Source organism: Cyphomyrmex costatus, unplaced genomic scaffold, assembly GCF_001594065.2.
Source record: "Cyphomyrmex costatus isolate MS0001 unplaced genomic scaffold, Ccosl1.0 scaffold30, whole genome shotgun sequence".
NCBI classification, from domain to species: domain Eukaryota; kingdom Metazoa; phylum Arthropoda; class Insecta; order Hymenoptera; family Formicidae; genus Cyphomyrmex; species Cyphomyrmex costatus.
The window spans coordinates 355,826-371,674 of record NW_017277125.1 but is presented as its reverse complement, the minus strand read 5'-3'; the positions used below and the strand labels follow the sequence as shown (position 1 = coordinate 371,674).

Sequence of the window (15,849 nt, the reverse complement as noted above, 5' to 3'; positions counted from 1 at the left end):
CCCCCCCCCCCCCCCTAATTAGAGTTTATATTATATTATGGAAAGAAAATGAACTTAGTTGATTCATCTTATCATACATCATAGGTTGAGACCGAAACATGGACTTTTGCATAATACATAACAAATAAGAAAATTGATGAATCAGAGCCTTTTTTTTTTTTATGAAATAGACTTTGATAGACGTTAATTCTTTTATACTTCACGTATCATGTGATGTGTAAAAATTTATGCCTGACTTTTATAATAAAACTTTATGCTTCCGTCTTTACTCTGCATTTTGGAACGACCATGAGTTTTAACTTTTATTCAAAGATTTTGGAACATATCCCAAGGTATCTCATTTATAGCGAGAAATAAACTTCTTTGAAATATATTTGTTTGCGATTTGTTATAAATATCTTCATAATGCTTAAATATATATTAATAATTGTATGAGCTGAATATGAAATAAGAAACTTGATTGTGGGTATACCACAAATTTTCTTAAGTAGTATAAGATATATTTAAAACATTTAGAAATTCTTAAAATAAGACACATCATTTAAAAAATCCATAATAATATTCAATCAGTATTTAATTTTGTGATATTTTATTTAGAGAGTTCATCCATTAACTGTTCCACTTCATCTTTTAGTGTAATAATACTCCTTTGTACTTCATCCATCTACAAAACATTTGCATAACATTATTAATAAACACAAAGTAATGGTGCTTTTCACTTAGTGACACAAATATTATTTTATCTCTCTTGACATTCAATGAGTAACAAAGATAGAACGATATTTGTGTCGACTCTCTCTTACATTTTCAAATAGAAAGCACACACTAAATCAACAACCAAATATAATTTAAAGCATATACAATTACACAGTAGAATATAATTTAAAATATAATTGTGTGTGCATGTGTGTGTATGGAAATATATACGAGACTTACATATTCTTTTGTCTTGTACTTTTTGTATAAATCATATAATTCATCTACTGTCCATTCTTTTTCGTCTTGCTTGTTTAATTTAACAAATGCACAGCTTGACTGATGTTTCTCATGTTCGCTCCTGTAAAATTTTGATTTGTATATTTTACTGACAAAAATAATAGATAAATATAGTGAATTAAAAGAGAAAAGAAGGTTAAAAAGGGGCAAATAATATAATAGAAAATAAAAATTGATAATAAAAATGAAAATTTTTTTATATATGTATATATGTATGTATGTATGTACACATACATAAAAACAAAAAATTTTTACTTTTCACATTTCCACCCTAAAAAAAGTTATATGATTCCTGCTACTCTGAATATGGTAAACGCTAAAACCATATTGCACAATTTGACTTTCCAATAAATAATATGATTTTAATGTTCACTATATCTGCATACTTAATATTGTAAAAATTCCTCAAAAACATTGTATACTTTAACATTTCATTGTATCGATTTTCTCATCATTTCAAAGGGGCTTCAAACAGAAATTTGGAATAGAGAACAGATAATAATATCCTTTTTCACTAAAAACTGACATAGCACTAGTATTAGATTTGAATCTGTGCTAGTGCAGTAATGGCTCAATGGAATATATCATTGAATTACTTATTTTATATTCTTTTTTTATATAAAAATATTCTGATTTATTTCCTACAAAAAAATTCTTTATTTATTTTTCATGAATTAATTTTTTAACTCAAAATGTTTGTTGTATAGATATTACTATACATACTGGAACTAAAAACAATATCGTTACAAAGTTAATTAAAATAATATAATATCATATGTTAATATAACATAATACCTTAAAGCATAAATATCTCAATTTCAGTTAATTTTAACTTGTACTAGTCTTTTCGTCTTTAAAGGCAGTAGAGAAAAAATAACTCAGTTTAACTTTTTGTATCAGTTTTGTCAGTGATACATTAAACACTGAAAATATACTGGTTTTAATAGTGAAACAATACAATTGTACTCAGTTCATTAGTTTTCTCAATGAAAAACACTATTAGAACTCAAATAATGATTAGTAATTATTCACAGTTACTTCCTCAGTTCAAATTTTAATAAAAACATACTTATAAAAACATACTTAATTTTAATAAAAACATACTTATTGAACACATTTTCACTCAAAACGAATGAATCTGGCAGAAAAATATGGCAGTCTGCTTTGCAAAACAAGTTATTAAGTGTTAAAGTTTGGGGATATTACAATAACTTAAAAGTCTAAAACATAGAGATTAAGATATCTTTCGTATGAACTAGATACAGTACATATAATTCAATATCAATTAATACCTAAATGCTTTTCAACAAACTTTAATATTCTTCAATTAATTCTTAAAAATACATAGTCTCTGCTTTAATCATACATTACTATTTTTAAAACACAAATTCACTGTTTTAAAAGCAAAAATAACAAAAATTTGTCTATTTTTAATTAAAGATAAGTGAAAATAAATGACTAATATACAATACAGATACAAATCAGATACTTGTGGTCTGTTTTCTGTTCCTGCACTAGACTGAACTAGAACTCTCTTTCTCGCTTTCTACAAATATCAAACATATACCTATCTCACTTTAAGTTAACATAAATTAACTTTCTAAAAGTGTACACTAGTTCAGCTACAGAAAAGAGACCTTTGATATACCATGGATCGTCGTCCGGTTCCCAACCATCGAGTTGCTTGTTGCAAATGAAACATTCAACCAAATCGGGCTCATTGCTGTCCCCAACAACATAAAATCCAGCGGCAGCCATGCGTTCGGCATTGCATTTATCAGATTCTTTGAAGGGCCAGCTATTATACGTTTTCCTTCGGCTTTGCTTCCAGAAGTAAGAGGTAGCCTCCCTGAAAACGAGAAAGCGAAATGGAATAACTAGCTTGCACAATCTCGTTTTGAAAATCTAAGAACTTGTACCAACATATTTAATATGCATCGTTTAATCATTTCGATACAGATATGTAATAATACTTACGGTAAATCTACGAATATCTTGTTTTGTACCATCACATTCGCAGTCTGTCAGACAAATCGGCAACGGACAATTCGAATTATAGTGGAATTCCACCATGATTTGAATGATGGGCATAGATTACATCATGAAGTAAGAGAGGCTTAAAGCCTATTGCACACACTTTTGCATAAGGGTCTGCGCACAATGGAGAAACAGATATTAGATATTAAAATATTAACCTATCAGAATTGTGTAGTCCGGTGTAACTGGTATCTGATAGGTTAATATTTTAATATCTAATATCTGTTCCTCCATTGTGCGCAGCCCTAACGCATAAACCATATACATAAAGAATTTGATTGGTCCATTGTCTCATGCGTAAGAAAATGGACCAATGAAATTCCTTATGCACATGCTTTATGCAAAAGTGTGTGCTGCGGCCTTAAGCCTATCGCACATGAAATGCATAACTTGTGCATAAGCATAACATAAGGCCGCTGGACCAATGAGCATCCAGCATAAAGACACCATATTGATTAACATAAGATGCTTATTGGTCCAGCAGTATTATATTATGTTTATGCACTGTTATGCATTTCATGTGCGATAAGCGGGGAGCACAGACTTTTGCATAACGCATAAACCATATACATAAAGAATATGATTGGTCCATTGACTCATGCATAAGAAAATGGGCCAATGAAATTCCTTATGCACATGCTTTATGCGTTATGCAAAAGTGTGTTGGGGCTCATAAGCCCAACGATTAATATTTTGGTTATCAGAATAATGATAGTAATTATCCTTAACTGACAAAGTATTACGAATTTCCTCGCTAACGTAATTCTAGGTAACAAAACATTTCAGAAACAACATAAACAATCATACCACAAAAGGTAAAAACTTAATATTTTTATTAATTATTTGTTCTTTTACTGCTTGATTGAAATGTCTTAAATACAGTTTTTACAAGACATTGCTCTAATAAGGGACATATATCCTTATGAATTTTGCTCGAAAGATCCATGGAATATTTCATGGTATCCATATTGATGCTGCCTATCACAAACATTTCAGAAATTTGACCATGCTGTGGAAGAGCAGCTTGTATGACAATTCCATGATCATTTGTCGCATCTGGCGCAGCTTTTGTGGAACAAATAGTTTCTTCTATATCTGTTGGATCTACTAAATACATCCCATTGTATATACCCTATTAAAAGTGGTACATCATTTGTCACCATACATTAAAATAAGATTCTTATTGGATCATACATTTGAAATTTAGCAAATAGCAAGTAGAAAATCCTGGCCATAATGTTCAAAACTGGAACTTTTAATGTTTAACTAATTTAATATGAATTAATATATACTATATATGCATAGAATCATATTTGTAGTATATATATATATATATATATGATATTCACTGTGCTGAAATTTTTCTGGAGTTAAAAAAACAGCTACTGAAATATATCATAATTAAATTTTTGATGCTATAATAGGTATCTATTAGCATTAAAAGATCTAGCTTTGACCATTATGGACAAGATTTTTTACTTCCTATTTGTTGGGTTTCATCTTATATTATCGTTACTTAGTTAAAAAATTCTCAGGTATTTACTTACAATAGTGCATGCAGTGACTAAACCAAACATTGGTACTCCAGCATTTGCCAAAGCTAGACTAGCTGCCATTATCGCAGCAGTCAATGCAGATCCTCCATTATCGAGGACTGTTGCATAGACATCGACTTGAAAGTTAGGGAACTCTTGCTAAAATTAAAAAATAAATCTTATAGGACCGTGAGAAATAAGACCAATGAGAAACAAGTCTTGACAGTTTAGCTGAATCTTTGGTGTTTCTATATAATTATATGACTTATACTAGTATGTATGTACATAGTCTTTTTAGCTGTGCTTCCAATTTTTTCAGAGAGAATTGAAATAAAAGTTCTACTAAATTACCACAGTAATATCACAAGTTAAATTGACTAACAATTTGGTAATTCTTTATGCTTTTTATGCATCTTAAATCAATCTTAATAATATTGAACGATGTACTAAAATTTGTAAATAATTTCTATCGCAAAAAATATTTAAAAAATATAGATGTAACAATTGATAATTAAGATTTTTACATATTTTTGCAACTGTACAAATAATTAGTTTCATACAGTGTTTCTTTATACATCTTTTTTTTTTCAATGAAAAAAATAATGGAAAAAAATGTACCAGACACACTGCTGGTTCCAAAGCTCTTTGCAATATCAAGCTATACTCCTTTTCCTCTGCATCCTGCTGATGTAATTTCCGTTTGCGGTGAGAGAAGGATGCAAATTTGAATTCGCAGAATAGTTCCCCTTGCATACAAAAGCCAGATTTGTTTGGTATCTCTCTAGGATCAAATACTGAGCAAATAACCTTGGTGTCACCCAACTCAATATATGCAGAACCTTTTGCCTGACTAACAATGCCCGTTTTCAAAACTATACAAAAAGTTATTTTACAAAATCTAATTCTTAATGATAAATGCAACAAAACAATTAATTTCTTGATGAGCTAATTGTTAAATCACTCAGCATCAAAGTCAACTTAAATTATACATGCAGGCACATTTGACATAATCTCAACATCCTTACATATATTCCTGAATTCGTTATCTGAGCGACCATCCTGCCTTTTCGAACCATTACTGTGTATCTTATTGTTTTTCGCTTCGGAGTGGATATAAATATCGTACGATGTAGACACGTCTGGCCCATTAATACGTTTCTGATCAACCGGCATTCTTCCTCTTCGTTCTCGTGTTTTGTTAAAAAATGTTCCAAAGTCAGCGTCGCCAACTTCAACAAGACTCTTTCGACGATAACGATTTTATCGGCGTGTCACGAAAAAAGAACATGGTACGTAGTTCCAGCAATTCAAAATGGATGTTGTGCCGCTAGTGTACGGGGATTAGAAGTTAGAAGCATCACAGGAAAAAGATTAGGATGGCCGCTCTCAGGTTAGATTTCTTTCTCTTACAAATTTATATCGGTTCATATCGTTTATACTACATATGTAAGCCTCGTGGCCTTCAAGGATCGCTTGAATGAGGCGGACCTGTTTTACCTCGTCTCAAGTGTTGTATTATCATTTTTTTGGAAAACGTCGGCTTTGACTGTGCGTAGCAAGCTTAACCAAGTTTAATTCGTCATCGAGGGTCCAGGCCATTTATATTAGAAAAAGAATACTAGTCCATATAAGGTCTATGATCATCGCCTATTCCTAACCTAGAGGTTTCTTTTAAATATTCAGGTAAGAATTGTTTACATAACGTGCTCATATGTATAGTCGTAGTACTTCAATTATGTTTTTATTGTCTAATATATTCACCAGTTATATGAATACTATACTATGTCAATATTACTCATCTTTTTGTTATAGTTGATCTGCAGCAAGAGAACCCATTGATAATTAAACCTGATAAAAAAAATTAATGGCACATCTTACAAGCCCTAGTTCCTCAATAACATCTGTAATTCCAAAGTTTTCAACTGTACAAATAATACCCAAAGCAGTGCCACTTAAAATAATTAAGCCTCAAACTCTTGCATATACTTCTGTCATAACCTGTACAAGAGGCTCAACAGAAAACTTAACTACAAGTGTACCTTTGGATTCTGTATCAATTAAATCAGGTTCTTTCCAGCCTCCGGCTATAACTTATGAAAGTCTTTTCATTATAGCTTTCATAACAAATTCTATGCAACATATGTCTATAATTGTATCTTTATTGGAGTCTTCTTCTACAGATTCATCAGATGATGAAGAAAAGAATACTGCTGTTTTCAACAAGGATGGCCATTTTATTTGGAATCACAAAACCATAATGTTATTTTTCACAGAGTATGCGTATCATGAAAAAAAGTTACAGAAAAAGAAATATCAAAGTAAAGAAGCTATGTTTCAAGCATTAGCAGAATCATTTCAAAAAAAAGGTTATATGAATGCTACAAAAAATCATATGAAAAATAAATTCAAATTATTAAAGAAGAAATGGGACAAGTACATTCTACGGACTATGGGAGAAAACAGTTCTGCAAAAAGCATAAAACCTCCTTCATATGAAAAGTAAGTTTTTAGTTTATTTTCTGTTTGTGAAGCCTATGGCACATGTATTTTTTCCTACTAGGTTGCTTGTGTTTTAGTAAATTACTAGAATAACATCATACAAACACAATTACTAGTAATTTAATAAATACAAGTAATTCAGCAAGAAAATTTACACTGTGCCTTTATTATAAATATGATATTTTATAAATATATTTTACTTATAATAATTCAATCAATTTATTTGGAAAATGTGAAGAATTATTAGTCTGTGATGGATCTCAGTTCGCAAACTTTTCTTTTGTATATATTTGAAAGAATTGCCAACTTAAACTGTGCATTAAAATATAAATTGTTGTCCTGTGGATCTGAACAATTCATCTATTCATTCTGATATGTGTCCATGTGGCATAACAACATCATAAACGTAGATGCCTGGTATATGAACGGGCTACATCATTGTCATGGACATTGCATCATTTTAGACTTTGAGTACTCATAAGATTTGATCTGGCTATATTTTCTCTAGAACTTTTAACAGAGGAAGACGCCATTAATTAAAAAAAATAAAGAAAAATTTACTTATTTAATGTTTTTATTTATTTTTTTGTTATTTTTACAGTATCCTATGTATTTAATGAATAATTAATGGAATTTACTCTTACAGTGAAATGATAAATATATTTGGAAAAAATCTCAATGGAGTGCCACCTTATGTGACTGGTCACAACAAAATTGTTTCTCAGAAAACGATTTTGCAAAAAGTTAGTCAAACTTTGTCTGAGTGAGTATTAATTATAATATTTTCTTAAATGTAAATTTTATATCTGTTTTTTTTTTCCAGATAAATACTAATTAATATGTTTTTGTTACAGAAATAATGAAGAGCAATCATCTATCAAGGTACACCCACCATTTTCGACACTATCAATGATTAGCAACAAATCACAAGCAATGGCGAATAGCGATAGATCTTCTATAACAGATAGCAATTGTTCATCTTTAATAAATACGAAAACAAACATTCAAGATGGTAAGTTGTCGCTTATTCTGCAATCAGTTAGGGAATCTATTTGTAATATGCAACAAGAAGAAAATGATGTCAAACAAGAAATATGTACTAAAATGTTAGTAGAGTTTCAAAAATGTAATGAACGCTTAAATGTAATGAATGAATTACAAAAAGAGCGTAACATCATCTTGCAAAAGCAACTTCAGGTATTAGAGAGACTGGACAAAAAAATATATCTAACACAAAAACAATCAGACGATAAATTGTAAGACTGAAAACATTACTGTATAGATGTAAGATATAAATATAGGTTATGTACATAGATAATTGCTTGTATAAAGTTTATAATGTAAATTTTGTTTGAAGTTTTTATTTGACATTTAAATAATTTTTAATTTATTTCAAATTTTCATTTTATCAAATTTTTATTTAAATATATATATATATATATATATAATACATTTCTGTTATTTTTTATGGATAATGTGACAAGGCTTCATGTTAAGCTTCACAAAAACAAAACTGAGTTTTTGAGTCTTTTTACACAGTAAAAAGCAATATTATTTAAATATTTGACTTTTTTGAGGTATTATATTTACGGTTTATTCTGTGTAAAGTATATCAGTCATCTCAACAATTTTTTTAATTTTGCACATAAATAATATTCTGGAAGATAGAATTTTGTATCAAAGGATTTATTGCAAAATTGAGATATAAACAATTAAAAAATAACATTAAGGGAAGGCTCGATAATAATAAATAGATATTAATATAATTTAATAGGCAACAAGCCGAAATAAAAATAAACAAATAACAAGCCTGGCTTGTATATGCAAATATATAAATATATATTTTTTATATTTTATATATTATTTTAATATTTTCTTAGTAATATTGTAAACTATTAATTAAAAAATCTTATTACCGCTCGATTTAAACCGTTTTTCTTTATACTAAAAATTATATATTTGTGGATATTCGTGGCAATGGTGGTAATAAATAAAAATCATAGCGTATCAGCGCACCCCTCACCCTGATGAAGTGAACGGCATGGTTCACGAAACGTTGGTATCAATAATGAAGAAAGACACGGCGATAACCCTTCTGGTATAATTGAAATAAAAATCATCTTCATCTGAAGATTCAAGGCCAACGACCAATATTAACATGTTACGTCTGTTCTATCGTGCGCCATTTTAAGGCGAGAAACACACACACTTTTGCATAACGCATAAAGCATGTGCATAAGGAATTTCATTGGCCCATTTTCTTATGCATGAGTCAATGGACCAATCAAATTCTTTTATGTATATGGTTTATGCGTTATGCAAAAGTCTGTGCTCCCCGCTTAATACTGCACTATTGTGTAAGGGCGAGTTTACACCTGACGGAAAAGCGGTAGCCAATCCGAACTCGCGCTGATAGTCTACTTTCTGTTAGTTTTGTGTATGTATGTACATACAATTTGCGCCTTTCAACTCTGTTTGGCATTAAGCCGTAATCACACTAGCGATTGTGATTGACGATTACTTTTCAGGGTGCAAACCCATGCAGCGGAATAGCGTAACGCGGAACGAGAGCAGAACCAATAACGAGCATTCCGTGTTTCTAGAGAATCTCGTGATTGGTTCTACTCTCGTTCCGCGTTACGCTATTTCGCTGCATGGGTTTGCACCCTCAACCAATCAGAACAAAGCAATCGGTGACTGCTTTGCTCCGATTGGTTGAAAAGTAATCGTCAATCACAATCGCTAGTGTGATTACAGCTTTATGTGTTAAACGGCATTACTTCTCGGTTATTTTCATGTTAATGGACGAACCAGCCAGCAGAATTGCGCGATTTCTCCAACCTCTATAGTCTATATTCGTGACATCTCGAATGTGTGTGATTAAGGGTCTACGCACAATAGGAGAAATATTAGGAACAGATATTAAATATAAGAATTTTAACCTATCAAAACTGTGTATTGAGGAATGTGCGCTCTCTGACAGGTTAAAATTCTTATATTTAATATCTGTTCCTAATATTCTCCTATTGTGCGTAGCCCTAACCTGTCAGAAAGCGCACATTCCACAGTACACAGTTCTGATAGGAAGGGTCTGGTCACAATGGAGGAACAGATATTAGATACCGGAATACACGATTCTGATAGGTTAATATTTTAATATCTAATATCTGTTCCTTCATTGTGCGCAGACCCTAAGGGTCTACGCACAATAGGAGAAATATTAGGAACAGATATTAAATATAAGAATTTTAACCTGTCAGAAAGCGCACATTCCACAGTACACAGTTCTGATAGGTTAAAATTCTCATATTTAATATCTGTTCCTAATATTTCTTCTATTGTGCGCAGACCCTTAAAATCCTTATATTTAATATCTGTTCCTAATATTTCTCCTATTGTGCGCAGACCCTAAAGTTTTGTTGACAGTCATAAACTTCGCTTTAAAGTATATTTACATAACCAAATTTTTTATTATTTACGGCTTATAATTTATCAGTAGTGCTGTAGTATAGTAGAGTACAGTAGTGCTGAGTAGTGCTATGGTACATTCAGTAATGCCTCAAAATACTCCTAGTGCTCAGTAGTGCTTTTCTACAAGGGCAAATAACAAATTTTACAATAAATTTATCATGTCCAGGACATAAAAATGTACAAAGAACAATATTCCTTTTATTTACATCTATAAATTAGTTCTTTTTTACGTTCTTCTTGCTGCTTCTACATCAATTTTGACATATATACATAAGTTAAATAATGATAATACTCAAATTTCAATAAATTCTATTATAAATGGTAATTTTTACGAAAATAAAGTTTAAATGAATGGCATGAATAGAAGAGATATGTCGGGCCAATCACAGACGAGGCTACAAGTATCCAGACTCGGATTAGAGAGTCTCTAGCTTCAATGGTTGCGTTCAGCAGACTCAACAGTTTTACAACTGTCTTATGATCTTCGCTTAGATATTTAAAAGTATAATCCAATCAGCGAGACGAATCATAAAACGGTTGCAAAACTGTTGTGTCTGCTGAACGCAGTCATCGACACACTCTACTCCACAGTTCTATTACTCATGTGATTTCGGCTTAATGCGAATACAGCCTTTAAATCTCTCCCCTCACTATGTGCATTACGTGCATACCCCCATTCCATTAGTTTAAGCAAATGGCGTTGTACGGGTGGATATCGTTGCGTCAAATTTCACAAATCATGAATGAATTCTAAGTACCGTCGCGCATTTCTCATGAATTGAGGGTATTGTTAGCTCCGGTAAGCCTTCTCTCGACCGCAGCACATTTTTTGCGTATGGAATTAATCCCGCGATGCAAGAAAACGCATATTTCTTCGGAGGTTTTCTCAGTATGTAAACAAACATTGTACCACACGTCGAGTGCTGTTGAGTTCTATACCGTGATGTTCCGAAGAATCCCGCGGTTATCACAAAATTATCTATCTCCTTTTTTTCCGTAATATATGCGCGAATATGTGTGGAATTTGATGGATTGTATTGTGCAAACTGCAATTTGTATTCACACAGCATCTCTGATGCTTCGTCTGAATTCTTTACTTTTGTCGCCTCTTTAATGTGTTTTCTTTGAAATTCTTACCTGCCTTTTTTTGAATCTCTTATACAGTACTATTTAATTCATAAAGATAAATCTAAAAGTGTATTTTATTAGAATAAAATATCACTTTAGCATTATAAACTATTATGCTATATAGATAAATCTATGTAATTTGATTAAATGTGTATACAATATACATATCCGTATGTATAACACACTGATACTATCTTATAATGTATGTATGTAATTCTATTAAAGTTATGATATATATATTTAATTTTTATTATATAATAGTTATTAGAAAAATTATATATATATATATTTTTTTTTTCTAATAACACTAATAAAGATCAAATATATAAATCATAACTTCAGTATATATAGGATGATCCATACCAATCGTAAGAGCTAACATAAATGCATTGTTTATGAAAAAGTGAATCAAAACATCCTGTATCATTTTGTAATTTTTGAAATTTTTTTTAATACTCGATAAGCAAAATGTTCAAAAATTGACATAAAAGACAACTTTAGAAAATTTTTAGTTTTTTCCAAGAAATATCTTTTTAAGAAATACGTTAAAATTTGAAAGATATCTTAATATTGTCTTATACATCAATTTTATCTGCTTAATCGACAATTTTTAGAAATTAATATTTTATCAGTTGTTGCAAAAGTTAGATTTTCATAAACAGTATATACATTTTTTTGCAACTGATCTAGACGTATGTCAGTGTGTATGTATGTGTATATATGTGTGTGGAAGGAAGGAGGAATTAGGTGAATATTAATAATTAAACCAGCTTCATCATAGGAGATAAATGTTTTATTTTCTCTTTTGAATAATTTCTTATGCACATTTTAGTTGCAATCACTAATTTATCTTCCATAGTAAAAAACTGGTTTAACCATTACTGTTTGTTCTGTATATACAAAATGTATAAGATTATCAGAATTATAATCTTATATCAGATTAATAAAATTTGATATAGAGAGAGAAAAATGTTTTATACGCGCGCGCGTGCACACACACACACACACCCTTAAATTATATAATACATAGATAACGTGTTAAATACTTGTCACACATGGCAATATATTTAAATTAATGTTTTCAGTATTTTGCAACAAAGTGCATATCAAATCATGAATGAAGTAAGTGGAGGTAAACAAGATGTTCCCAATGCTTCAAATTGGGAAGCCTTATCAGGACAGTCGGTGTCTTCATTGCCAGCTATACATCATCACCATCAAACGCTACAGCAAGATACAAATTCAACAGTAGCACAAGTTATAGTTCCTACCCCTGTTAAGCTTCAAACACCCATATTAACACCTACGCAAGCTGTAGCCGATCACTGTCCGCAACTTAGTCACATACAACAACCACCTCTTATAACGCAGGTATATTTTACAGGCTTACAATAATTTTAGTTTGCTAAATTATATATCTGACTCATCTATATTTCTCTTTTTTCTTACAGGGTACACCACTAGGAAGTTTTCCAGAGCCCGAGTTATCTTTGGAACTTCAACAACAGGGCTGGAAGAAGTTTTGGAGTAAACGAGAAAATCGGCCATATTTTTGGAATAAATTGACTGGAGAATCTCTATGGGTAGTTCCTTCTTTGAAACCTCAGGTACTGCAAAATATCAGAAAAAAAACTATATTTTATAATAAAATAAAATGTAACATATATATGTATCCTACTAAAGTTTGATCCAATTACGGATCCACTTGGCATTTGTGGTGTACCACCTCCACCTGGAAATGGAACGATTCCAGCTACACCAGGTTCTACGTTAAAACGAAGAACATCCGAGGATGGAGCTGTTCCACCAGCAAAGAAATTTGTATTGGCGTATGTGTTTGGTTTTATTAAGATGTTAAAGTATATTTACAGGCAAAGTAAATTAATAATTTATTTATTATGTTTTAGAGGCCCGTGGGATTTAGAAATACCTACAAATGTTATAATATATGAGCGAGCACCATCAAATTTGATGCACGTTCATCCTGAAGCAGAAGCTCTGCGTTGCGCTTTACTAGCAAAGCTACGACAGTGTTACCAAGAGTTATGTCATACCCGTGAATCTATAGATGCGCCGAAAGATTCCTTCAACAGGTGGCTAATGGAACGAAAGGTCATCGATTGTGGCTCAGATCCGTTACTACCAAGTCAATGCTTCCCCGAGATTTCAATGTCTATGTATCGCGAAATTATGAATGATATTCCTATTAAATTGGTAAGGCCAAAATTTACGGGGGATGCAAGGAAACAATTGTCACGTTATGCTGAAGCGGCGAAAAAGATGGTAGAATCGAGGGCAGCATCACCTGAAAGTCGGAAAGTGGTCAAGTGGAACGCTGAGGACACTTTCCAGTGGTTGAGAAGAACGGTGGGCGCCACATTCGACGATTTCCAAGACAGGCTCGCCCATTTGAAGCGACAATGTCAACCGCATCTCACGGCAACCGTTAAAGCCAGCGTTGAGGGCATATGTCTGAAAATTTATCATTTGTCGACAGAATATGCGAAGAAAGTGAAAGATAAAAATAACCAGATCCTTAAAGATAATGGTCTGGGGGATGTTATACCATTAGGAGGTCCTGTTAGTACGCAAAGAAAAGTTTGGTGTTATCCTGTGCAATTTTCCCTTCCCACATCGAGACTTCCACAGGTGGATTATCTCCCTGAGCGCGAGCAAATAATGCTACGCTTTCATGGTGATACTATGTATATTAATAATACGCACTTTGCTAAACTGGAACATTTGTATAGGTATAACGGTTTTGATGATAAAAAGTTCGAAATGTTTCTGTCACGCGTTTGGTGTATGCTGAAACGTTATCAGACGTACTTCGGCATCAACGAGGGTCAAGCAACCCAGATGGCTCTCCCGGTGACGGTTTTTGAATGCCTTCAGAGGTCGTTCGGCGTTACGTTTGAATGTTTTGCCTCACCTCTAAACTGTTACTTTCGGCAGTATTGCTCAGCGTTTGCCGATACGGACTCGTATTTCGGATCGAGGGGACCATTTTTGGATTTCAGGCCGGTCAGCGGATCATTTCAAGCAAATCCACCATATTGTGAGGAACTTATGGAAGCTATGGTCAACCACTTCGAGCGTCTTTTGGCTGATTCGACAGAGCCTTTGTCATTCGTGGTATTTTTACCGGAGTGGCGTGATCCGGCTCCTAACGCGCTCATAAAACTCGAGAGTAGTCACTTTAAGCGCAAACAAGTAGTAGTACCCGCTATGGAACATGAATATCGACATGGATTCCAACATATTCTTCCAAAGTACGTTTATACAAATTAAACCCCACGTTAATTGTATCGAAAATTGGTTTTAAAATCAGTTAATTCTTTTTATAACTTAACTTATAATTTGGGATGAACAAAAGATGTTACAGATACATTATTTGATTCTATATCGGAATAATATTAAAGATGAGAAACATATGCTCTGTGAGCCCCTTTGATACATTATTTCAAAAACTATCTGAAGTTTTATGTCTATCTTTTATTCGTTATATATGATATTAAGCTATATTGTAATGTATGTGTAAAAATTAATTTCAGAAAGACCTGATTTTCCATGTAATTAATGAAGTCCTTTATACTGATTAGATATGGCATGTGTATAATATAGAATAGTGAAAAAAATGTTGAATAAATGTTTTTTTCCTCATTCCAGAGGTGATGTAAACATCCGAGCAGTGCATGGCACGCTAGTTGTGTGGTTACAAAATCCAGCCGGTGCTGCACGATGGGGACCTACTGAAGAGCGAGTTGAAGCGTTATTGGAAGCATGGCGACCTGGTCGAGAACGAGAAAGAGATAGACAAGAGCTTCTTTCTCCGCCACGACAAACGCATCAACCAATACCGTCAACGCCTGTACCGTCAGTACCTGTACCGACAACACCAACTACGCCGACGGTGCCACCTGTACAGCCACTACCAAGTCATCCTATATAATTAAGTGATATAATACAGTTAGTGATATAATCTTCATAAAATAGAGAAAACGTATAAAAATAAATAAAAAATAGGAAAATTATTTCCTATATTTGGAGATAAATACGATTTATCTCTTGTAAAATATATAACTTCTTTGTTAAGGAAATTTATTTTATACTTTGGCACATATAAAATTCAAAAGAATAAAGTGTGAAAAATAAAACAAGTGTTAGGTAATTATATACAGAG

At 32.1% G+C, this 15,849-nt stretch overlaps 4 protein-coding genes across 4 annotated transcripts; 2 read left to right on the top strand and 2 right to left on the bottom strand.

The window, feature by feature from the left end:
- Positions 1-587: 587 nt before the first annotated feature.
- On the bottom strand, positions 588-3,071 carry Det (baculoviral IAP repeat containing deterin). The gene is made up of 4 exons (XM_018541876.1): positions 2,974-3,071; positions 2,645-2,845; positions 937-1,057; positions 588-664 (listed from the first exon to the last, which is right to left on the bottom strand). The coding sequence occupies exons 1-4, from the start codon at positions 3,003-3,005 to the stop codon at positions 590-592; spliced, it is 429 nt and encodes a 142-aa protein (XP_018397378.1). The 5' UTR covers positions 3,006-3,071; the 3' UTR covers positions 588-589.
- A 797-nt stretch (positions 3,072-3,868) lies between these two features.
- Positions 3,869-5,759, bottom strand: LOC108775408 (exosome complex component MTR3). The gene is made up of 4 exons (XM_018541765.1): positions 5,594-5,759; positions 5,187-5,440; positions 4,581-4,727; positions 3,869-4,165 (listed from the first exon to the last, which is right to left on the bottom strand). The coding sequence occupies exons 1-4, from the start codon at positions 5,739-5,741 to the stop codon at positions 3,869-3,871; spliced, it is 846 nt and encodes a 281-aa protein (XP_018397267.1). The 5' UTR covers positions 5,742-5,759.
- A 410-nt stretch (positions 5,760-6,169) lies between these two features.
- On the top strand, positions 6,170-8,327 carry LOC108775347 (uncharacterized). Its single transcript, XM_018541677.1, has 5 exons — positions 6,170-6,251; positions 6,381-6,634; positions 6,749-7,067; positions 7,714-7,830; positions 7,922-8,327. The coding sequence occupies exons 2-5, from the start codon at positions 6,433-6,435 to the stop codon at positions 8,325-8,327; spliced, it is 1,044 nt and encodes a 347-aa protein (XP_018397179.1). The 5' UTR covers positions 6,170-6,251; positions 6,381-6,432.
- Positions 8,328-12,762: 4,435 nt separating this feature from the next.
- Positions 12,763-15,658, top strand: Pcif1 (Phosphorylated CTD-interacting factor 1). The gene is made up of 5 exons (XM_018541829.1): positions 12,763-13,037; positions 13,118-13,273; positions 13,350-13,495; positions 13,574-14,938; positions 15,336-15,658. Exons 1-5 carry the CDS (start codon positions 12,780-12,782, stop codon positions 15,616-15,618), a joined length of 2,208 nt encoding a protein of 735 aa, XP_018397331.1. The 5' UTR covers positions 12,763-12,779; the 3' UTR covers positions 15,619-15,658.
- The last annotated feature ends 191 nt before the right edge of the window (positions 15,659-15,849 follow it).